Below are 26,002 nucleotides of genomic sequence, written 5' to 3' on the forward strand. Positions count from 1 at the left end.
CCTTACCCTGTATCAGCACATTCTATTCAAATTGTTTACGTTGAAGGGAAAATAGGACTTTATTTTCTATCAACACCAAGTTAGCATCGTGTTGCTAACTGTTTCTTCTGTCTGTCTCTTCTATAATGGCAGGGCATGATATTGAAAGGAATACTTTTTGACTGATAGTAGTAAACATTTTTTCTTTCATAAGACCAAAAAAGGGAGTGGGGCAGGGGCAGGTGTATAGAAACAAAGCGTTCCAGCTCTGGTAAGAGCTCTGGCAGAACTTTTCCTGTGGACCTCGACGAGAACATTTCATTCTGTTCTCTTTCCTAAACCAAAATGCGATGAAAACAGATAATTTGGTTGCCAGGTGGTCTTCTCTTCCAACTTCTATTACAACTTTTTCCCTGACTAGATGACACCCTGCTGGGTTTTGCCATGAAAAAGATGTCCCTACTGTTGGAGAAATGACAGTTCAACTCTCTCTTAATCATCAAATCACAGTATAATAGAGCAGGACTGGATCGGGAAGATTGTCTGGTGCCACAATGCACCTAAGATCAGATGAGCCCTGGAGAAAGAGGGTTGCAAAGTTTCTCCGGTGTTCGGTAAATTGCACTCAGTGACAGGTACTTTTAGAAGCCCCCTAACCCTTGTAGTTCAGTCTTTTTGCTATCTCACCACACAGCTCTTAGAAACTTCTCCCACTTCCTCTGCTTACCACCTCTCCAAGATGCCAGCCTTGCCGTGGGCTTTACCTAGAAAGTGGGTCGCTGACATAATATACACCGGTCTCTTTCAATTCTGCTTTATATCTTCTTCGTGTTACTCCTCATGTTAGGCCTCTGCATTACAAATAAAGCTGCTGTTTGGGCGCCTTGATGGCTTGGTCAGTTAAGCGTCCCACCTCAGCTCAGGTCATGATCTCACAGTTCATGAGTTCGAGCCCTGCATCAGGTTCTGTGCTGACAGCTCAGAGCCTGGAGCCTCCTTCAGATTCTGTGTCTCCCTCTCTCTCTTCCCCTCCCCCCACTCACACTCTGTCTCTCTTTCTCTCTCTGAAAAATAAAAACATTTAAAAAAATTTTTTAAGAAGTTGCTAACCTTGACTGTGTCTTTATCTAAAAGGAGTGCACTGACCTGTTCTTTCTGCTGCTGGTTTTCTCAACTCCACTTGCAGCCCTTAGCGGATAGTGCTTCCCTTAAAACATGGGTGAGGAGGAAGAGGATTGCTAACATTTACAGAGCACTTACTGTGTGCTAGGCACTGGCTCCTCAGGCATTCTGCCGGGTCCGCTTTAATAATGAGGTAGCGAACGTTTTTTTTTAAATTTTTTTTTAACATTATTTATTTTTGAGACAGAGAGAGACAGAGCATGAACAGGGGAGGAGCAGAGAGAGAGGGAGACACAGAATCTGAAACAGGCTCCAGGCTCTGAGCTGTCAGCACAGAGCCCGACATGGGGCTTGAACTCACAGACCGTGAGATCATGACCTGAGCTGAAGTGGGACGCTCAACCGACCAAGCCACCCAGGCACCCCGGTAGCGAACATTTTCAAGGCAAGGAGAATCAGAGGCAGAGAGATTGAGAAACCTGCCCAAGTGCGCATGGCTAGTAAGTGACAGGGTAGGGATTCACCCCCGGGATCTAGAGCTTGCAAAATGAACCTCCACACTGTACCTTCAGGGTCATCCCCAACTCTTTCCTTCCTTCTCCTTTGGAAACCTGTTTGCACTTCCATCCTTAATTCACATACGGCGGAGCTGACACAACGAGATGGTGGTGGGTTCCATGGGCCCTCTTTGCGTCTCTGGTGTCTGGCCATGCAGGTTGCCAGCAAGTGGTGGTAGGACTTGCAGCTGGATGGACCTGTGTGTGAGCGTGCGGCATGTGGCATATGGTGTGTGTGTGTCAGAGAGAGAGAGAGAGAGAGAAAGAGAGAGAGATGATTTAAGACGGTAGCAGCTCTGGGCATTAAAAAGGACCTGCTATTCTGAGCTCAGGCTGTGACAGTGAGATGTGCCTGTAGCAGCTGTTAGCAATCAGAGTGTGTTTCCATCTGATGTGAAATGCGCTGCCATCACTTGTGAAGTGGATTTCAAAACCTTGCCACACTAAAGTAGCAGAGTGTATGAATGGTGCACTTTTACTGCAAATTAGAAGAATTCGCTTATTCCAATGATAATGTCACACTCACTCGCTCAAGCTATCTTAAGTAGCAAAAGCGCACATCGCCAAATGCTGGATGGCTGATGAGGGTGTGTGCAGGACGGTTGTAGAATGTCATCTGAAACGTTTGTCTGCAGGCAAAAAGCAGCTCCGTGGACTAGAGGAGCCGAAACTGAAAGTGGAGTAAGGAGGACAGTGCCGTGAACCTTATTTTGGATCTCTCCATGGCTGTGGCCTTCTTACCTCGTCTCTAGTACCTGACTCACATGAAAATAGGTAGCTTCAAGATAAACACCCACGATATACATTTCCTTTTGTTGGGAAAAAATGACATTTATTAGGTATTACAGTCTGTGAATTGATGCCTAGTCTGATGTTGAGACCTTCTTAAAAGAAATCTGACAATCTCTTTACTTGGTCAGAACATTCCTTTTCCTCCTGCCTCACAGCGATTTAATATCCCCAAGGCTCTGCAGCCTTTTTCTGTTTTTCCCTTTCTTACGAAGAAGTCGCTACCAGCGCCTGCTTTCTCCCCATGAGAATAGACACAGAAACAACTGTGCTTCAGCGGTCAGCAAATATTGTTAACCATTCTCTGGTTGATCTCCTATATTATAATAAAGAGTGGAAACGTTACTTTAAAAAGCAAGGGGAAAGAACATGCATTTAGAGAGAGAGAGTCAGGAAAAAAAACTCCTCAGGTCACTTGTCTGGTCATTCTCATGCCTGGCTGAACTGGTTGCCTAAGAAAAGCACCATAAAAGATAATTGTAAAAAATACTATTGAACTGCAATCCAGAAATACATCTGTGATACAGTTGAAGGCTTAGAACTTGACATATCTATTGTTTAGATGTCATTGGCTATGTCCTGGCAAGAAGAGGTAGAGAACCAGCCGAATTTTTCTTCCAGGAGTTGGTCACTAATCCTTCAAGATCTTAATGTCTTAAAATGATTACTATAACAACATCTACACTTCTGCTTCTGGCAAGTCCAAATAATTTGCTTATGACTTTTAATAAAAACCAGACCTTTCCGTGACTTCTTATCCAAAGCTCCATTCTCCCTATTAATTCTAGGGAGATTTTGGGAAGCAGGAAATAACGCAGAGGTGGAGGGGCATCTGGGCTGTGGGACGATCCTCTTTGTTACCCTCATCCTAGATCTGTGGACCAAGAAATGTGTACCCGTGGCTGTGGATGTATTGTCATTTTAGTTCTCTGTGGCTTACTATAAAGCAATATCAATTTATTTCCAAGGTTTGAAGTTACAAGTTACTTTCAATCTTTTGCCATGAATCCAAACTTGATTTGATTAGAGAATGAATATTTCTTAAATGACATAATCTACTATTCAATGGATAGTAACTGATCCAAAAAACAATCTAAGCCAATGGAAAGAAGCAATGGGTTCCTGATAAGCTTTGATGATATAATCTGGATTCTTCTTGTTTTGACCCACTTCTGCACACCTCCATCCAGCTGATTTTTGTGATAGCGCCTGTGGTGGGGGGGGGGGAGCATACAAATTACACAATTGGAATTAACAATCAATAGCTGACTTTTTAGGCAGGAGATTTTGGCCCTTTAAGGAGTATTATGAGGCAAACAGAATGTTTTGATTGATTTATTCAGTAAACTATGATGCTATATGCTAAGCATACAAGGGGTCAGACTCACATGAAGCCATAGAACAGATAGATTTAAGCAAATGTCCTATTTGTTGTAAGATCCATTTCTATGTCAGTAGATTGCTCTGTCTTTGGACTTGTAATTGAATCACCAGGTTTGTTTATTTTTGTAACATTATATGCACACATTAAAAAACATAAAAGCTTCTACATTGAAATACCAAGATTGCACAATGAGGATAGCTTGAGGTATGCGTAAACATGTGTGAAGTTAAGAGAGCTGCCAAATAGAGTGTCAGGTGTGAAAATTGGTGGGTAATGGTATAAAGTAAGATTATTTCATAAAATGCAGTAAGAGTAATTCTGATGTTCTTGGTTAAGCAGAAACTAGATAAGATCTCCAGATTTGGTTTGGTTTTAGAGATGTTCTTCTCTGTTATTGTGAAAAACAGACTTTAAAATGATGAAAGCAAAGAGCTGACCCCGTTGCCCTCAACTGCAAGCGAAGGAAGATTTAACCTAAATGGGGCGCAGTTGTTCTTGTTAAGGAGAAAAAAGGAATTGGTATCTAGAGTGAGGTTGATCGCTAGAAAAGATTAGATGCAGTTCTGTGAGTCAGGTGACATTTTTTGGCCTAGTATTATCCAGGAGAATATAAGGGACACACATTTACTGTTGGAAAAGAAGTTATTAGGGATTTACCTTGATTTGATCATAGTCTAACCACTTAGTAAAATAAAATGGATTCTTTTTCCTGCTGATATGACAGTTAACCTACACTGAGAGGTTCAAGAGAAGAGTTTTTATTAGATATTTCTGATTGCAAGGTCCTAGAAAATCTTCAAGAATTAAATATTGAAAAAGTGTAGTCAATTCTAGAATCTTAGAGGAACCTTATCCCAACTGAGAATAATTGGCCAAATGGCCAGTTGCCTTTGTCTTGGTCCCTGATTGCATAGAACCCTACACATTCCCAACAAGTATGTTTCACTGTTTACAAAGGCAGTAAGAGAGGTTAGATAGGGAAGACAAAACAGAGAAAAGTATTCATATTGCTGACATTAATGGCATCCTCTTTTAGTGACTGAGAATTTCTTCAGTATTTGCCCACTGGATGAGTACAGTGAAGATTAAGAAGCTGCTTCTCTTGCCATTCAAGTATTTTATTCAAGGTTGAGTTGGTTATCAGGTAGTTACCCAAAGAGGTCAAGAGTCAATTACTTTAAATGGAGGTGTTTTGTACATTACTGTGTAGCAGGAGGGTTCTAGACAGAACTGGATCTAAAAATCAAAGCCATCCACTATTCCTCTATGCAAAAAATCTGTTTCTTCTCTGATTTGACAGAATTTCCCTGTCTGGAGACAGAAACGCTCATCTGGATTGGGCTTTTAGCAAAGATACATAAGCATCAGGGAATATGAGTCAGTTTCTCTGGAAAGCTTTATCTAGTAAGGATAGAAACCTATTACAAAGGATTAATATTCAGTTCCCATTGTCAGAACTACCTGCATATTCACAGAAAGCCACATGAGAAGATATGCCTGTCTTCCTTATTCTTCAGAGATTTCCTGCATACACAACTAAGCTCTCTGAATTCATATGGGGCATTCTGGGCTAGTGTTTTAACTCTTATGCACCTAACTCATACATGTATAAAGTCTGAAGGAAATGGCCAAAGCCCCAAAATTCTAATTTTGTCTTATTTTAATTCTAGTTTGTAGATGCTTGCTCTCTTGACTGTTTCAGGTGTGTTTATTTGTATGTATTTTGGCGGGTGTATACAGTACTTTTTTATTAAAAAATCATTTTTTAAAAGGCTGTTAAGTTTAGGGGCACCTGAGTAGCTCAGTCACTTAAGTATCTGACTTTGGCTCAGGTCATGGTCTCAGTCGGTCAAGCATCCAACTTTGCTCAGGTCATGGTCTCACAGTTCGTGAGTTCGAGCCCCGCGTCAGGCTCTGTGCTGACAGCTCAGAGCCTGGAACCTGTTTCGGATTCTGTGTCTCCCTCTCTCTCTGCCCCTCCCATGCTCGCGTGCGCATGTGTGCGCGTGCTTTCTCTCTCTCTCTCTCTCAAAAAGAAATAAACATTAAAAAAAATTTTTTTAAGCTGTTTTCAGCAGAAACAACAATCAAGTTAAAGATTTTAAGAAGTAGCTTTAAATAGTAGGTAAAATATAGGTGTTTTGTAAGAGAGCAGAATATGTGGCAGGAGTTTTTTTTTTTTTTTAACTTCTATAATTTGACAAGGTCCTTTGGGTCAGATATCAGCTTAACACCGAGGCTCAGGATGTCAAAGTATGACAAGTATGTTTATTGTTTACCATGTGGGAACTATGCAGTTTCCATGATGCCCCTGCAACACTGCACAAGCCCTGGTGAAAGTTTAGTTTCAGTGACTTTGCTTGACACAGCTGAGATGGAGAGATGACCTCTCTATCTGTGTGTCCTTTTTTTCTTAAGTTGAGACTAAGATAGTAAGATCTGAACCTATTCGTCCTTTGAGAAGGCATTTTGGAAACCACCAATTAAAAACAAAACAAAACAAAACAAAACTCAAGTCTAGCTAGCAGATGAAAATTACAGTTCTGTGTATTTTTCTTTATTCGCTTTGTGGAGAAGCCTGTTGTGGGTAGTGAGGGCACGGCGTCCTGGCCCTTGCCAAGAATGATATGCCAAGCTTCCTAAAGCTTCCCATTTATATAAGTCTTTTCATCTTCAAAGAGCTTTGCGAGCATTCATTGGCCACCACCTGCCTGGGAGGTAAGAATTATTCCCATTTTGTGGACGGAGGAAGTGGGGGTGTGAGTGACTTGGTGACTTGTTTGAGGCCACCCAGGGAGTCAAGGGTCAGAGGGAGACTTGGAAGTGTTGCAAGCTCTGCTTCTTAGGTAAATCAGCCTACAGCGCTTTCTCCTGTCATCTCCCCTCGAGAGCCCCAGATTGATGATAGCATAAACCTGAAGGCACCAAATAATCCTGAATAGGAAAGAGACGCCAGGTCAGTCTTACTCGTGGCTGCCTCTACGATTAAATCTCTGGGAAATCTAGACCTAGAGAAGAAACCATTTAACCCTCCTGAGATTCATTCTCTGCATCTGTAAAATGGGGATAATAATACCCAGCAGCCTACTTCAGAGTTGTTGTAAGCATCAAAATCAAAACAAGCTAATGAGAACAAAAACTTTAAAATTTGTTACACAACCCTGCAAAAATCAGATGTTATTATTGTCGCCAGAAATGACCACGAGGCTGCACTGCAAAGGGGGTAGGGCTTTTCTAATTAGGTGGCTAATTGCTTTGGTGATGTTTAGGGAGGATTAAGTACTGTTATGAAAGAATCCAAAGTCCATAGAAGGAAGGACCATAACAGAGAAACATACTAGTATTGGTATATATTTAGTAGACAAAATGGCAGAATAAGTTGATCGTTAGTTTGTATAGGCTGCAGCTGGAACTTGGCCCTCCCCACCCTGAAGGACTACTGAGCATGCCTGGGCTGTGGAACATACCCATGCTGTACTCCCGAGCCTTGCATCCAGGAAAACAGAATGTGCCGAACTATTCAAAGCCCACAGTCTCTTCCCCTCCCACCGTGGAGAGGTAATGAGAGCTCTCTGCAAATCCTGCGGCGGCCTGTGGCCTCCAGCGGCAGCCCTGAGAGAGTGGAGGAAAATCATTTTGCTCCCTGAATTGTTCACCACTAGTACACACAGCGCCTTTGCACATTATGAAGAACGGCACCATATCTGCAAGGTTGGTTTGAGAAAAAAGTGCTTATCTGGGCAGACAAATCCGTGCAAAGCTCCCTTACCCCGGGCTGTTACAGACACCCTTCAGGCTCAACAGCCAGGTGAATTTCAGCCCCGACTTTTGTCCCCTCAGTGGGACCCCATTGGGCAGGGCACAATGTCCCTGGAACTAGGAGGTGGCTAGACCCAGAGGAGCCATGAAACTCTAGAAGCCAGGAGCAGGTAAGCAGGTGTAGCATCCACCAGCCGGCCTTGACACGCAGGCCAGCCTGCCATCCAGGCAGCCACAGAAGCTTTTAATACCCCAGCAGTTTTAAACTGGGGATAAAATAAAGTGTCTAATCCATAAAGGACTCAAGCCATTTTACTGAAAATAAAAATCAAATGCCTTAGGGTTTTTCTTTTTTAATCTTTATTGGTTTTTCTGCTTACAAAAGTAATACATGCTGGTTGTAAAAAATTCAAATATTAGGGGAATATGTAACATGGCAAGTACAAAGTCCTCCACATTCTCAGCCCTCCAGAAAAAAAAGCTGTCCACAGATTGGTATAAAAGATAGTTGTTTGGGAGTTTTGGTTGTTTTGTTTTTGGGGTTTTTTTTGTTTCGTTTTGTTTTGTTTTTTTTAATTTTTTTTTTTTAACGTTTTTATTCATTTTTGAGACAGAGAGAGACAGAGCATGAATGGGGGAGGGTCAGAGAGAGGGAGACACAAAATCTGAAACAGGCTCCGGGCTCTGAGCTGTCAGCACAGGGGCCCGATGCGGGGCTCGAACTCACGGACCGCGAGATCGTGACCTGAGCCGAAGTCGGCGCTCAACCGACTGAGCCACCCAGGCACCCCTTGGGGTTTTTTTTTTTAAGCGGTAGTTCTCGATGGTTTTTGCAAGACACACAAACTCGCGTTAACATTCATCCATATAACTTCCTCTCTCGGGTGCATCCAAGGTTGGGCCATTTTCCTGGCAAGCCAGCAGGAACCCCGCCCTGTTCAGTCCAGTTCAAGAAAGTATCTGGTTGTGTATGTGAGCTAGAGTGGCAGATATTATTGAGGTAACCGTAGGCCCCTATTAGTTTATCCTTTATATGAACCAATAAAAAATTTAATTTTTTTTTACCATTATTAGTAACAAATTCCTTGCGACACACACCATAACGGATGGCAACATACGGCCGCGTCGTAGCGGTTAAGTGCCGAGGCTGTAAAGGATTGCTGTGGTGGCTGGTCTGAACTGCCTGTCATATTACTTGGAGGATAAGCAGCTTTTCTCTATCCCCACGTTGGAAAGAGCTTAAAGTCTGGAGAAAAGACTTTAATTTCGCTATAAGGCAGGATTTCTTATCAACAATAGCAATAATAATAACTACTATTTATTGAGTGCCAAATATTTCTGTATGATGTGCATGTGTATCTACATAGAATACATGCATACAATAATCATTTATGTGCTGTATCACGTCTACATTATTTCACTGGATCTTCAAATATGAAACAGAGGCTCAGAGAGGTGAAGTAATTTGCCCAACCTTAAGAATTGTTAAACGTTGGTGTTAGTCATCTTAAGGTCAAAAACTCTACTCGAAATTCTGTAAAATGAAGAAGAATGTTCTAGAAGGTTGATGATTTCTTACAATTATAAAGTACTTGGTTATAAAGTAATTACGTATAACTTCCAGAAAGATATCTTGACATCGGTTCTCAGTAGTTATGTAAGTTTAACCAAATCATTTGTGTTGTGTCCTTTGCATCCTTGGTGAGTGGTGGCATACCAGTCATAGTATGTTCCTGATGTTTGTTATTGGAGAAGGTTAGCTTGGCTGTGAACTATGGTGGGAAATGGGGAAAAAAAAAACAAACTATTGAGTTAAACAAAAAAGACAAAATGTGTCCAAATCCCAGCCTTCTATCTCCCTAGCTCTCTGACTTTGGGCAAGTAATTTAGTCTCTCTGAGCTTCAGTTTTCTCATCTGAAAAATGCAGATGATGGTGATGGTGATGGTGATGGTGATGGTGATGGTGATGGTGATGATACCACCTTCCTCATAGGGTTATTGGAGAAGTGGATATAATGCCTAACACATTATAAGCCAAATACACATTTCATATTATTATTGTTAGTTATAAATCCATTAGATTATCATGGCATCACCTTTTCCCCCATTGAATGGGTACAGCTCTTGTACAATTGTATTTTTTAATTCTTTGAGAGAATGGGTATTTTTCTCTGGACTAAGATATCTCCCCAAAAAGGTACTGAGGAATAAGTGAAGTGTTAAGAATGCCATTGTCCATGTTCTTGTCCCTTTTATAATGAAAAGTAAAGAGCCAGGCTTTTCTCAAAGTACAATGTGAAATGACAGCCCAGCCCAAGGACCACTTGGCTAATTAGCACACTTGCATTCCAGGATTTCCTGACTCCCCGCTGCCACTTGTTGTCAGCTCCTTGAAACTGCAGAAATTTGCCTCTGCAGGTGTGGAGAGCGTGCTTGAATTACTTAGGGTGCGTGAGAGAGCAAATTATTTAGGCAATAGAGCAGAAAATGTGGGCAAATTAGAATTTTTCATAGCAAGATTGTGCATTGTTAAGCCAATTCATGATTATATGTGTACGTCTTGCTTCAGATATTCTGCTACACAATGAACGTCTTTGCTGCGATGAATATGTATGTGGACTAATTTAATCAATATACTTGTGACAGTAGTGGTGTCTGACAGAACTCATCCTTTGAAAGGCTGGCTGAGTTAATGTGTGCAGTATATATATGGGCCAAGACTCATAATTTGTCTTAAGAGAAGATTATTTTGAAAAGACACAACACTGCCTATTAGAAAATGAAAAAGCCTGAGGGATAGAAAGCAAAGGGCAAAAGGGATTTTTGTCCTTTTCCCTCTTACTGGTCTGAAAACTCAAATTTAAAGAACTAAACTGCTTTCCTTTTGAAAAAATATTGCAAGGCATTTTTTTCCTTCATTGATACATTTGAATTCTGTGAATTGACTAAAAGGTGGAGGGAAGTGGCTTTTATGCATTGTTGGATTAAATGGAAGGTTGAGTAAGTGCCCCGCTCCAATCTGCAAATGTTTGCTTTCTGGAAATATCAACACATGTGATCAGATCACATTCAGACAGTTTGCTTTTTTGGAGCAGGTGGATTTTAATCATTTCCTAAAGAGCACTTGCAACTGAAATTGTCTTCTGAGATAAGAGAGCCACCCGGGGGGTAAGCTAGTAGAATAGTTTAATCTGGCCAATCAGAACACCTGAATTTTGCTTTGGCGACTGCTCCCATCACCTTACTATGAGATTCCTAGTGAGGCTTTTCCAGTTCTGATTCTTTGGCCAACATTGTCCCCTAGAACTAAGCACAAACACAGCGGGAGTCAGAGGTCTGGGTAAATGACCCCTGCTTGAAAATACAGGTCAATATACAGTGAGTCCATTCAGACTAAGCATCTTGGCCTCCATAAATCTTGTGAAATATGTCTCAGGCTTGAGTGTCCTCCAGATCTGAAGACCTGGGAGCTGAAGCAAGGCTGAACCCCAAGAATTTGGGAGCCTGACTCAGACCAGCAGAGCTATGCAGTAGTTGGTACCAAACTCTGGGTTTGTGCTACAACCACCCTCCTGTCCCATTCTCCAGCCCAAGCCAAGCCATGAGTCATTCTGAGGGTGGAAGTTCTGGGCCCGGATCCCAGGGCTCCCGCCATCATGAGCAGACCCCTCTGTGCCTTGCATATATCACTTGCAGGATGACAGGAGCCACTGGCAGGTGTTTGGGTCTTACCTATCAAGGTGATGTTTGCATCATCATTTCACTTCTCATGGATAATTCACTGTGACCCCAGGCAAAATGAACAGCAATACGCTATTCTCCATTCGAACTAGATACAGCTTTACTCAGCATTCCCAATATTGGAGGGCCTTCATATCTTTTAAAGAACTAAGTAGGTGTGCTTGATCTCACTCTTGTTAAGCTGGAAGGAAGGTAACTCTTGAAAGGTCCAAATTCAGCACTAACATTGCTTTAATTGCCTCAGGTAGTTTTGATACAGACTTAAACTATAGGGCCTAATGAGGTTCATCTGTGTCTAATTTCTGTGATTACGGCTTGAGGTAAGACGTAGGAAAAGCTCAGTGTCCGTCTTTTTATTTCACATATAAATTTTGTTTAATAGATGGTCCAGATACTTCGTGTTGCCTAATTATTCTATTCCTTAGGGGTTGGGGGAGGGGGGACGGAGGCTGGTTCTCATTATAGACTACTTAATTCATATGGGAAAATCCAGGCCATCACTCTCAGCTGACATCACCTTCCAGAATGTCTCTACTACCACTTGGCTTTTGTGTCTCAAAAAGGTTGGACATAACTCTATCTAGATCTACAGACACTATGTGACACAAAACTTGGCCTTGACTATATTAAAAATACTGGCGGAGCCATAAATGTGAAGCATTATTAGAGTTCACATTTCATAAAGAATTTCCGTGAAGAAATCAAACAAGACATCAAGATGTGGTGGAAGATTTAGAAATGATCATTTTTGTTAAATGCAACCTTATAACCCATTAAGCTGTGTAACTCAGAATAGACAATATACGAAAACACCATTATGTACATATTAGAAAACCTCCCCATTACAGAAAATGTACTGGATGTAAGATGTCAAACAATCTTTAATTCTGGACAATGAAGCCCAGAATGTCAACACTAAAAGTGATCGACATGAAAAGGCCTCTCCTTCTAGAATAGCTTGCACTCCCTAAAAGTCACTGCAGTCCTGTACTAGTCCCCTTGAAAGAAGTTAGCAGGTACACATGGTTTATAATGAGGTTAAATCCAGTAATTTAATGTATGCTGTTTCTGAGTATTAAATGCAAACATTGCATCAAATCCGCAGTAAGAGGTTGTGGAAATTATTCCAGGATATGGGATTACGTTAGAACTAAGAGCGGGCTATATGTATAAGTGTGTTACTTACATCGTGCAACATAGCCCTTAGGTTAAGTCATTGCTTTGTGTAAGGCGTGGAGCCAGTTCGGGGCTATATGAAAATGAAGTCCACTTATGCTCTTGCAGTTGTGTTTGTGTGTGTGAGTTAGTAATCTATGATACTATGATATCCATAGTGAAGCCCATGAGAAATAAAACTTAGCAAAATGGAACATTCCAGGTAAACTGGTGAACGTTGCCATCCTGTATCTCCAGCTCAGTGTTGATCTTTATTTCACATACAAATTATATTTAATGGGTGAGCCAAGAACTTTGTTTTGCCTAATTACTCTCTTCCTTAGGTTATTTTTTTAAATCCTTAATTTTGTTCTTTCCAACCAACTGTGCTAAAGATCTATTGTGTTTGCTCAGAAATGTGCTTTGTCATCTTTGACAACTTTGGTGTCATGTATATTAGTCTTTGGGTGGTGTTCCAGTATGAGGCATCTTCAAGTAATCAATTGGATAGAAACACACACACGCTGTACCAGGCAGTCAATTTCCAACTTGAAGAACTCAGAAGCTACCTATACGATTGGTCAGGATTCACCATTATTAAATTCAGCTAGGATATTAACTTAATGGTTAAAAGGTTTTGATCATACACAAATGGACTGACTTTTAACACATGGCAGCTACATTAATTGAAAAAGATGATTAAGGCATTCTTATCTTGCCATCATATGTAACTTATTAATATTTCGAGTTGAATCATTTTCCTAAGTAGTCTTGACTTTTTGGAGTATATTTTTTCCCTACCAGTGGAGCTGCAGTGCTCAGCCAAGACAGATTTATGACCTTTTAAAAATAATGATGGAAAATGAGATCGGAGGAAACATTTTAGTATCTGCTTTGCTCTGAGGCCTAAACTGCGAGCTCTCCAGTTCTTGAAGGCTTTGAAATGCTGATTCCAGTCTTCTTGTGGGTTCTTAAACACCTTCTCAAATGACCCATTTTAATAACCCGAAAGCTATTATATAACGAGCAGCCATAATTTAGTCCAGGGCTCTAGGGGGACCCTCACAGTTCAGCAATGAATAGTTAATGCAGTATAATGTTTAGCAGGTTATTAGTTTTCACTATACAAATGCTGATCAGGGAACGCTTTTATAAGGTGTTTAAAAGAAAATGTAATTAACTGGTTGCGTGCTTCTGTTGCAGCTCAAATTGAAATTATTCCTTGCAAGATCTGTGGAGACAAATCATCAGGAATCCATTATGGTGTCATTACATGTGAAGGCTGCAAGGTAAGCCTTTTTAATTGTTGTTGTTGTTTCTATTAATGCTGGAATGTATCTTTGCGATGTTACTTCTGCTATGTCTAAAAATTCAACTCCCTGGCATTTTGAGTGATGAGAAATGACAGGACGGAATAAATATTTTGGTGTTAAATTATAATTAAGGAAGTCGTATATATTTTTATGCCTTCCATCAAACTAACAGGAAGCTAGAGGAAAGTATTTGAGCATTGCTTGTCACTTCCAATCCTGGAATTGATTGAACTGATGAACAATCCCTTTTGGGGTTTTTTTTTTTGTTTTTTTGTTTTTTAAAGAAATGACTCTGGATTTCTGTAGTGTCCCTGTTATAAACTTTATAAGAAAATATTTCCAGTGGTTTAATCAGAATGTAATCAGAATCTTACTGTTGGCACACATATGTTGATATATCTAGCCAAATTACAGCAAAGCCACTGGATAGAACTCGGTTCTGGTCCTAATGCCACCACTGTCCCTCTTGCTTGGGCTTGTTTTAATCTTTTAGTGACTCAGTTTCTTCATCTATAAAGTGGGCATAACACCTGTTCTTCCTACCTTTTAGAACTATTCCAGGGATAGCGTGAAAACCTGTAAATAAAAGTCCTTGCAAACTGAAAAGTGCTATTTAAATCGAAATATTTTCATTCTTCTTGCTGTTGTTACTACTTAATTATCGCTGATGCTGATCGAGGGCAATACGTTCAGCACAGGCATAATGTGGGAATGGGAATAGAGATGTTTATCCTCATCATTCAAGACCTCCAAACCCAGATTGCCTCTGTTATTCAAATTTCAATTTATTAAGATTTAAATCCTCTGGCTTATATTGGAAGGGCCTTGAGACAGCTTACAGGATAAAACAGTGCAAAATAAACAGGCAAGAAGCTATTTAAACATGCAGGAGGCCTCTGAGACAGTTGATTGCCACTGAACCAGGCCTGATTAGCCCTAAGGCGTTTTGAGGCTAAGGCAAAAAAATAAAATCAAATAAAATCCACAAATTTGGTTAGCTTTCCTTCAGTGAAATTAGAAAATATAATGTCATAAAATACAAAATCACCTTCTGATAACAAATAACTACTGGGAGATTTCAGGGAAATTTGCCTCGTAATTTCCTTAAGTCTTTGTTTTACTCTTAATCATGGTAACATGTCTTGCTCTGTACGCATACAGATCCGCTGTATTGATCCCATCTTGGTGCTTCTTGAGCTTTCTGCACACCGCCAAGCATGCTTTTTTTTTTTTTTTTTTTTTTTTAAATCATCTGCCTTTTAGGAATAAGGGGTTTGCTACTTAAAGGGGATTTTGAATTGTTCATCGTTACATCAGTCCTCAAGGCCTCAGGGTCTAGATTACTAAGAAAAAAAAATTATGTCCTTTTACTTCTTCAATTTGCCCTCCCTCAAAATTAATCAATTAAGTAAATAAAAGTAGACACAATGAAATCAACTGCGTGACCTATGCCATCCCAGGATGTAAGGGAGGGTGGTCTGGCTGCAACGACTGACATCCCATTGATTTTCAAAGTTAATTCGGCTGACGTGGCTGGGCAGCCGTCACACTTCACCCCCACCTACTCTGTGCTCACACCTCGTCCTGCTGGAAGATGACCCAGCCTTTCTTGGTGAAGGGAATATAGATGGTGATGCCCCCTACCAGAAATTCCAAGCAAACATGATATTGTGCTTTGCACAGCGCCTGGGTATTTCCTGAAGTGGACAGGGTCCTGGGCATTACCCACGTGTCCCTTCATTCTGCCTGAGAAGCTGACTACTCTCTCTGAGTCTCTTAGTAATGCCACGTGTCGTTTTCTGTGCCAACCAGAGTGAATACCTAAGAGTGGCATCTGAGGCAGCGCCAGGGTAGAGGTGGGGGCCACCTCGTATGAATACCCAACAATTCGGAAGATTAATTAACAACAGGCTGTTAAGTAAAATCAGAATTGTCTGAGAACCACTGGGTTTACATAGGCATAAACAATGTGTGTTTTCTTTTTACTCCCAATGTTTATCTATGACAAAAATAACAGCGATAAGAAAACAAAAGGCACAGGGTGCCTAGGTGGCTCAGTCGGCTAAGTGTCCAACCTCAGCTCAGATCATGATTTCTCGGTTCGTGGATTCAAGCTCCACATCAGGCTCCACAGTGACAGCTTGGGATTCTCTCTCTTTCTCCCTCTCTCTCTGGACCTCCCCTACTTGCACACATGTGCGCTCTTTTTCTGTCTTACTCTCTCTCTCAAAATAAATAAACTAAAAAAAAAGAAAGCAAAAGGCAGCTATTATTTCATAGTTATCACTTTTCTAGATTCCCTTCCAGATCTCATACCGCCTCAATGCCAAAGTGAGGGGTTTTTTGGTTTTTTTGTTTGTTTGTTTCTTGGTTATCTGTGGTTCTGTTCTCCTGTCCTGTTGACTTTATACACTGGAAATCACAAAGACAAACAATTAAAACTTAGTTTTATTAACAGATTGGGCCTATGCCCAGCCTGGGACCAGTGCAGTGGTATGTGTTGATATTTGATGCGTATGGTATTTGCTCTGCAATTATAATTTCTCTCTGCTATAATTAATATTTTTATCTCTAGTTGTGGTGAAGTCAAGAGACTTCTGCTTTTGCCATTGATGTTAATGATTTATCATGCTCTAACCAGGTGAGGGTGGTTACAACATCATAAATTGTAAATAGTTTATCTCTGTGATAGGATCATTAGCCATAAGGATAATTTCTAATTATATATATAAATAGATATCTAATGAAAGGAAGGAAAGGGACTCAGTCATTTTTGGAGCTAATCACTTTGTGAATGTATTTTAAATTGCATTTTAAAGTCAACCACCTGAAACCATTAGAAACCAGAGAACCTATTTAATTGCTGAAATGATCATTCATTTTACCACATATTTACTCAGGTAAGCATTGCACATCAACAGCAATGCTTTTTGCTGTTCCCAGCTTTTTGGGTGCTCCCAGCTTTTTGGGTGTTCCCAGCTCACCCTCTCCATGTCCCCTTTGCCACCTGTGGAGAGACAGTATTGCGTCACACTTATGATCTGACTCTGGAACAAGACTGCCTGGGTTTGAATCTAATTCTTCTGTTTACTGACTTGAGCACCGACCCAACCTCTCTGTGCCTCTTTCCCATCTGTAATATCAAGATAGTAATTGTAGTTATTTCCTGGGGTTATCACATGCATTTAGGTAAAGCGCTGAGAAAAATGCCAGGCGTATAACTATCACTCAGTAAGTGTTGGCTGTTGTTATAATCATTCCTAGCCAAATTCCACATGCTTGAGTCATGCTACTGTAGTCAGCAATCATTTCTAGGACATGCAGGGGTCAAGTCTTAATTTTGTGACCATTTGCTATTTGTTATGCAGACCTTGCTAATAAAAACAAAATAATGAGAACCACCCCCACCTTGGGGCCAGGCACCATATAAGAGCTGTAAGGGGTCCAAAGACATAGAAGACCTGATCCTTCCCTCAAGCAGTTTATGATCTAGTTGTAGAGGTGAGGTCTGCATAGGAAAAGCTAAATAGCAATGCAAGAACTAAATCCTAGATTTAGTAAACCAGAAAAAAAATTTTAAAGGGGGGAGGAAGTTCAGGAAGAGATCCACCCATTTAAGGTCAGTTGAATTTTGACAAAGATGCCAATTTAATTCAATGAAAGAAAGATGGGTCATTTCAAACAATGTTGCTGAAACAACTAGACATTAATATGAAAAAGGAAAAAATTAACTTCACGTTTATACCTTTCCCTGAAAGCAAAAATTAACTTAAAGAATGTACTAACTGGGGCACCTGGATGGCTCAGTGGGTTAAGCATCTGACTTCAGCTCAGGTCATGATCTTACTGTTTGTGAGTTCAAGCCCTGCATCTGTGCTGTCAGTGCAGAGCCCGCTTCAGGTCCTCTGTCCCCCTCTTTACCCCTCCCCTACTCACATGTGCCCACATACACATGTGCTCACTCTCTCGCTGTCTCTCTCAAAAGTAAAATAAAACATTAAAAAAAAGGGTCAGAGGAGCACCTGGGTAGCTCAGTTGGTTAAGCATCTGACTGGATTTTGGCTCATGGTTCATGAGATCAAGCCCCATGTTGGGGCTTGGGATTCTGTCTCTCTCCCTCTCTCTGCATCTCTCACCCCACCCCCTGCCCCACTCACTCTCTCTCTGTCTCAAAATAAATAAACATTTTTTAAAAGAAGAGGAAGAAAAAAAAGAATATCCTAAGAAAACGACATAATGCTGTATTATTTCTAGAAGGAATCATGTTTCTGTAACAGTAGACATACAAATATTTCCTCAGACCACACACTGAAGTCCTTACCTTATTTTAAAAAATAATAAATTGGACTTCATCAAAATTGAAAATTTGTGCCCTTCAAAAGCTATCATTAGTAAAACGAAAAGGCAAGCCATGTACTGGAAGAAATAGAAGGAGAAAAAGCCAAATCTGAAAATAAATAAAAGGACAAAAATAATAATAAAAAGGAACAATAATAAGAACCGTCTCTTCACAAAACCCGGACAAGGAGCCAATAAACACATGGATACAGTCTCAAGATCTCTAATCGTTAGGGAAATGTAAATAAAACCACAGGGAAATACCATGACATATTCACCTGAGAGACTAAAATTAAAATAGAACAAAACAGCAGCAAGACGAAGAAGAACAAAAACTCTCCCAATGATAAACCTGATGAAGATACAGAGAAACTGGTGAATTTCCCAGTCTCCTGTCATCTGGGGGCGGGGCTGTGAAGTGGCACAGCCCCTCTGAAGAAAGGTGGCATCTCATAAGCATCAACCTAACATGTGACCTCACACCCGATCCTTCGTGTTTCCCGGAAAGAAACACAAGCACCTGTCATAGAAAGACTTTTCTGTGAGTATTTGCAGCCCCTTTATTCACAATGTCCACAAAGCTTTGAAAAGAACCCAAATGCCCGTCAAGTGAAAAAGGAGTAAACGTGGGTGGTGGATGGATAAAGAAGATCCATAGAATGGAATGCTGTTTGGCGATAAGAGAGAATGTACCCTGTATGCACAAAACAACATTCTGGTAAAGGAGAGAAGCCAGAAACAGAATACATACCGTAGAATTGCGCTCAGAAATCATTCTAGAAGAAGTACCAATCTTAAATCTATAATGGCAGAAAGCAGATATGGTTACCTAGAGCCAAGGTGAGGAATGACCGCTAAGGGAAGGACACTTTTGTGGTTTGTGGCAATGTTCTAAGGTGGCGGTAGTTACACAGGTGTGCCCATTGTCAGAATTCTTCAAAGTGGACTCTTCACTTAGTGGTGCGTTTTTGTATTTAATTTATGCCTCAGTGAAGTTCATTTAAAACATACATAAAAATGGGGCTCCTAGCAGTGTCCGATTCTTGATCTCGGCTCAGGTCATGATCTTGCAATTCATGGATTCGAGCCCTGCATCGGGCTCTGTGCTGAAGGTGCGGAGCCTTCTTTGGATTCTGTCTGCCAATCTCTCTCCTTTCTCTCAAAAAGAAATGAACATTTAAAAATAAAATAAGGGGCGCCTGGGTGGCTCAGTTGGTTAAGTGTCTGACTCTTAATTTAGCCTCAGGCTATGACCTCACTGTTTATGTGATCAAGGACCATGTTGGTCTCAGCACTGACAGCACTAAGCCTGCTTGGGATTCTTTCTTTCTGCCTTTCCGTGTGCGCTCGCTCTCTCTCTCCCTCTCTCTCTCTCTCTCAAAATAAATAAATAAACTTAAAAGGTTTTGAAAAATATATGCACATAAAAAGAACAAAATCCTGGAGTAATGTCACAGTCTATGATGTGGCACAAACAGCACATACCCACTAGGCAGCAAGAACCCACAGACGGGAAAGTCTTGGTTGTATTTTGCGGACAACATATAATCCGGTTTAAGTGGGGCAAAGGGTAGCTTTCTGTGGACACTGGAAAATAAGGACAAATAGGTACGCCATTCCCAAATTTATAAAGAGTCCATTATGCCAAGGTTTTTATTACGAAGGTACTTTACTTGTTCTCTTGAAATAATGAGGTAACAGTATACCAGCCTTGGTCATGCCTTGAATGTTGCATCTCAGAAAAACATAGATAATAGGTCTGCAGGGGTGTGGGTCTGTCACTAAAGATATTTTTGAGGTCTTGGAACAGAATTGAGTCTTAGCACTGGATAAGTTAGGAGGCGGGTGTGGGGTAAACTGAGGCAGGCCTGCCTGGGAGGAGGGGCCAGGCCATGGAATGGGCAGGCAGAAGAAAAGGCCAGAAATAAAACAAGAGGCTGCAGATATTAGGGTTGAGGTTCAGTCTTCAAAGTGAATAAAACTGCTGAAGTGTTTATAGAAAAATGACACTGGTTGGTTTCCTTTGAGAAATGGCCCTATTTGTCATTCCACTTCCCTTCCCAGCTTCATTATTAGATACAGTGGCTGCTCAGATGATGATGAAGAAAAATTTATCTCATGATAAAAAACACAGGTTTTTTTTTAAATCTATATTCTTTAGATTTTTTGGATATACAGTTTCAACTTTAACTTTTTAAATGATAATGTACAGTCAAGTGTTGGAGTTGGCAAATTGATTTCTGATTACATTTAAGACCTTTTGCTCTTGATAGGGTAACAACAGACTAGCGTTTGTTTGTCACATACTTATTGGTCAATTAATACATGTAAGATGATGTCTTATGCAAAGTTTGCTTTTCCACCCAGAGAATTTGGAGGAGTATCTTTGCATTAACAGTATGCTATCTGAGGGGCGCCTGGGTGGCTTTGTTGGTTAAGCTTCAGACTCTTGATTCTGGCTCAGGTCATGATCTTACGGTTGTGGGATCGAGCCCCACGTTGGGCTCTGCTGAGCATGGAATCTGCTTAAGATTCTCTCCCTCTTCTTCTGACCCTCCCCCCCTTGCACATACACATGCTCTCTCATATGCACTCTCTCAAAACAAATGATTTAAAAAAACCAATATGCTATCTGAGGTTAACAATAAGCGTTTCAAAGATAGCCAGAGTGCAAAATTGGTACTTTTCTTTTTTTCTTTTTTTTCCTGAAAGAGTTAAAGCAATTTCTGGAGCTTTTTATGTTTTAGGCTAAAAAGAAATGTCCATAAATATTCCATTTAGGCTCCAACTGTTTCTTAGAGGATTTTAATATTTTTATTTCAGTTGTGAAATGTTACTAGCTTTGGAGCAATTTTATCCACTTTTCAACAGTGATATATTCCTGCCCAACACTTTTATTTTTTCTTAAGTTTATTTATTTTGAGAGAGAGAGAATGTGTGTGCATGTGTGCAGGGGAGGGGCAGAGAGAGAGTGAGAGAGAGAGAATCCCAAGCAGGCCCCACACTGTCAGCACAGAGCCCGATGCGGGGCTCAAACCCAGGAACCATGAGATCGTGACCTGACCCGAAATCAAGCATCAAATGCCCAGCCGACTGAGCCACTCAGGCATCCCTAACCCTTATTTTAGTGTTTTAGAACACCTGGACCCAACATTAGAGCTAGCCATTTAAAACAAAAATTAGACGTGGCTGTTTCTGCATCCTGTGACATCAGGGTTTCGGTTCTGTTATATACAGGTGATAAGAAAAAAAAATGTATGTAGCTCACTCTTCCAGTCCTATGATGAAATACACTGGTAGTAGAGTGTGTTAAATTCCAATGTGCATCCAGATGATTTGGATTTTTTTTTTTTATTGTTGTATTTTTTGTTTCTTTGTTTTGGTCTTAATCATGTCTCAGTAACTACTGCCCTTCCTCGGCTCACAGGCAGTGCTGGGCTTATGGCCTTGTCCTCAGTAGGGGCTCTAACGTAGTGTCCGACTCTGGGCAGGGCCCCTCATGCTTGCCTGGGGAATCCCTGCTGTTCAATGTGTTCATTTGGATTGGGTCTGCGTGTCGCAGATCACAGTATGCCAAAGCAGACGTCTACGCTTACCAAACATGACACGTGAGGTCAGCTTTAATCAGAGATCATTTGCACATACAATTCTACAGGGAGGCCAGTCATTATTGAAGGAGAAAGTTGTTCAGGAGATCTGTGATTCCATGATTTATTGCTACCAGATGTATGCGTGTGGAGCTGTACCAGCTAACTTTTGCGAATGAGGTTGCCTATTCTTTTCTGAAGAACAAATTCTCTTCTTCATTTGCTTCCTTGGGGAATATTATTCCTGCCCCCACCCCACCCCCTGCAACTTAATTCTATCATTTCCCTCTGCCTCTTCCTGTCTCTGATTTTAATCTATTCATGCCCTCTCCTCCCCCCTCAGTAAGATTACGTTGGCAATTATTTTCTTTCTTTCTTTCTTTCTTTCTTTCTTTCTTTACTTTAAATACTTAACTCTCTCCCCATGTTTATCCAAAGATGTTTCTTCTTCCTCGCTCGCATATTTCTGAATATTCTCAACAGAAACTTCCCGAGAGAAATAAAATTGTAACAGTTCATCTTTTACATAAGGGATTCTCTGCTGTGACAGGGACACACACACTCTCTTCAAGAGCCCCCCCCCCATTTCAATTTTTTAGTTGTATCGGAAAATACAATAATTTAGGCAGGCATAGGAGCATTCACAATAAATCATAGAGTTATGAATAAATCTTGGTTGTCAAAAGCAAATGTGTAGCCGTTCCAAAGCGTCTGCCATTAGAATTCAGCAAGGCAGCTGTCAGCTGTTTTCTTGTAATTAAACAGCCAATGAACAGCTAATTAAGACATATGTGTATACAGAAGTGGAAGTGGGTATGTTAATGAACTGTAGGAATCAATTCATTAAGTGAAAATTGTCAAAAGACCAAACATCGGATCAGCATTTCAGCCTATGCCTTACTGAGAAGGAGCCCCAAACAGGAGGGGAGCCCCCTCAGAGCAAGATCCTCTGAGCACCTTTCCACCCACACCCATCGTCCCCCGTCCAGCCAACCCTCACCTTTGGGCAAAACTATTAATAACCCCCATAGGCAATGCCACGTTTATTAAGTAGATCCAGCAAATGAAAATGTTTTCCAACCCATACGTAAACCTGGTATTCAGTACCCTGCGAAATGTCACCTCCCTCTCCTATGTCTAAACCATTATATGGAGCTTTGAGTAGAGAACTGAAAAGTGGGCCTTTTGCGTTTATTTGTTTGGTTTTGTTGTTTATCTGCTTTTGTTTGATCTGCCCGACGTGCTTGCCTCAATGCTTTTTTGGTACTGTATTAAGAAGTCTACGGCGTTTAGAATAAGATGCACCCAGGATTCAGCCCTTCCCCTTACCTGCTGTGCAACTTTGGACACATGGCTTAGCCTCTGTGCACTCTGATTTTCTCATTGTAAAACAGATACAGCAATACCCACTTTGCAAGGTTGATGTGAATTACAGATCCATAATGTTTGCAAAGTGTCCTACATAGTGCCTGGTATCGAATAGGTGTTCAGCATATGATTGTTACCACAGGTTTTAATCAGTCCCATCTTTTTTTCCCTCTGGTCATTCATTCAACAAGTATTTGTTGACTTCTTGAAGTACTGGGTTAATTACTGGAAAGAAACAAAGCAGTCAGTGAGGGAGACCTGGCTCTGAGCGTATACATGGGAGGGGCCCCTCAACCAGTCTTGGAAGGGGCACAGTCAGAGAGAGTGATTATCTCAGTGAATTCTTAAGAGAAGGGGAGAGGGGCGCCTGGGTTGCTCGGTCGGTTGAGCTTCCAACTTCGGCTCAGGTCGTGATCTCGCGGTTTGTGAGTTCGAGCCCTGCGTCGGACTCTGTGCTGACAGCTCAGAGCCTGGAGCCTGCTTCGGATTCTGTGTCTCCTCTCTCTCTGCCCCTCCCCTGCTCGTGCTCTGTCTCTCTCTGTCTCAAAAATAAGTAAAACGTTAAAAAATAATAATAATTAAAAAAAAGAGAAGGGGAGAGCTTCTGGGAAATGGGGGTGAAATTGGGGGGTTGTGGGGGTGGCTGTCCTATGAGGAACTGCGAACACAGCAGTTTAGGCTTGGCCAGAGTATGACTTTGAGAAGAGGAGTGAATGTAGGAGAGAGTTGCCTGGATAGGTGGTTGTGGCCTGGTCAGTAGTAGAGAGCTATTCAAGGGCTAATAAGCAGAGAAGTGGCCTGATCAGGTTTATGTTTTAGAAAAGATCTCCAGTGACTGTATGAAAATGGATTGGAGAGAGTGTGAATGGAAGCAGGAAGTCCATTTGGGAGGCTGTATAATAACCAATTCAGGAGATTACAGATATGGAGCATTGAGAAAATTGCAGTAAAGATGGAGAGAAGTAGATGGATTTGAGAAATATGAAAGTGGCAAGAAACAGCCTAACACGGTGACTGCTTGGGTGGGGGAGGGGAGGAGGCAGAGATGCAATGAAGCTTATCGTTCTGCCTTGAGTAACTGGGATGAAGTTGGTCCCTTGGCTGAGCAAGCAAACACCGAAGGAGACAAAGCTAGGAAACAGGCGGTGGGTTGGGATATGTTCTGTTCTGGAATGAAGACAAAACCATTCAGCTGAAGTTTCTAGAGAGTATGTGTGTGTGTTACAGGGTTGGGGGTGATAGGGCTATAGAAGGCCAAGCCACAGCTTTGGCGAAAGGCCCATCCTAAGTAGGGAAGATTCATTCAGATAGTGTGATGGGAATCTGGGGAAGGACTGGGTTCAGTCCAGTCACTTGCTGGTCAGTTTTTAACAGCTGACTCATTGGAAAACAGTGTCTATCTGTATGTACCAAACTTCAGTGTATGTTTCATGGATATGTGACACAATTTACAAGTAGTAAAATCTACAATATTCTTTATTATAAACATATAGACAAATGGTTGTCACTAAATGCCCCCAGTGATCTTTGCTGAATTCCTCCATCCGTAGGTACAGTTGTAGTTGATGACAGACTGTAGTGCCAACACGAATGTTGATACTTTCATTTACATTAATGAATAAGGAAAATGAAATAAGGAAAACGTGTTTTGGAACTTCACTCATTCATCAGTGATGACATGAGCAACCTCTTTCCAGAATCAGATAATAGTTTTTAAATACTAGAATATTTCCTCACATTTGTTGTGCTATTCACAATGTGGTGGGTATAGACATTGCATACTTTTTTTAATTTTTTAATTTTTTTAAAAAAATGTTTATTTTTGAGAGAGAGAGAGAAGGAAACAGAGTGTGAGTGGGGAAGGGGCAGAGAGAGAGGGAGATGCAGAATCTGAAGCAGGCTCCAGGCTCTGAGCTGTCACCACAGAGCCTGACGTGAGGCTCAAACTCATAGACCAGTGGATCATGACCTGAGCCGAAGTCAGATGCTTAACCGACTGAGCCACCCAGGTGCCCCAGAGACATTACATACTTTTAACTTTAACCCACATTATTGTTTTCTTGATCACTTTTTTTAAATTTTTTTTTTACATTTATTTATTTTTGAGAGACAGAGAGAGACAGAACGTGAGCAGGGGAGGGGCAGAGAGAGAGGGCGACACAGAATCCAAAGCAGGCTCAAGACTCTGAGCTGTCAGCACAGAGCCCAGTGCAGGGCTCGAACCCACGAATGGTGAGATCATGACCTGGGGCGAAGTCGGACCCTTAACCAACTGAGCCTCCCAGGCGCCCCTTCTTGATCACTTTTTAAATCTAGACAATAGGCAGAACAAAAAATCAAGCCCTTATTTGTAGCTTTTGCCAGTTTCCATGGTATAAATACTCCCAGCACATGGTCAGTTTGAGGCCTCCCAACCTGACATCCCATTGAAGACAGAGCAGGGAAGATTCACTCACAGTAGAACACCATTTGTAGTAGCCGCACCATCTGGATATAGTTGATGTAAATAACCTCAAGAGCATGGATAATAGCAAAATAATAATAAAATAATGAGCTAATTTTTAATAATGGCTATGTTTAACAATTGGTTCACAAAATTCCTGAAATTTTAACACGCTGCTCTTGCAACCTGCTGCGAGGCTTCTCCCATACATCATGGCCTCAGTCCCAGTCCTGGGGAACTCCAAACTAGTAGGACTGGTGAACAATTTCGTAGCGTAAAGTCAAAAGTTAGGCAAGAGAATTTCCCAGAGGATCGAAGCAGAAATGGGACATAAAACTCAATGAAAGGCACTTTGAAAGACTAGGTAAAATAAGGAAGGAGACACTGGAGAGTTGTCTTTGAGGCTGTTGAAATTGATACAAACAGTTGAGGAAAACAAGTTGATACAAACAGTATGAGGAAATCA

The 26,002-nt window shown here is 41.1% G+C and overlaps 1 protein-coding gene across 3 annotated transcripts in view; it reads left to right on the forward strand.

Moving 5' to 3' along the window:
- RORA (RAR related orphan receptor A) overlaps nucleotides 1-26,002 on the forward strand; it is a 711,987-nt gene that overhangs the window by 658,189 nt on the left and 27,796 nt on the right. For all 3 annotated transcript variants that reach the window (XM_042941849.1, XM_042941850.1, XM_042941851.1), the window contains one exon: nucleotides 13,691-13,776. In XM_042941849.1, coding sequence (XP_042797783.1) covers nucleotides 13,691-13,776 — 86 coding nt within the window. The remainder of the gene's footprint in view (nucleotides 1-13,690; nucleotides 13,777-26,002) is intronic.

Source organism: Panthera leo, chromosome B3 (assembly GCF_018350215.1).
Source record: "Panthera leo isolate Ple1 chromosome B3, P.leo_Ple1_pat1.1, whole genome shotgun sequence".
Classification (NCBI taxonomy): Eukaryota; Metazoa; Chordata; class Mammalia; order Carnivora; family Felidae; genus Panthera; species Panthera leo.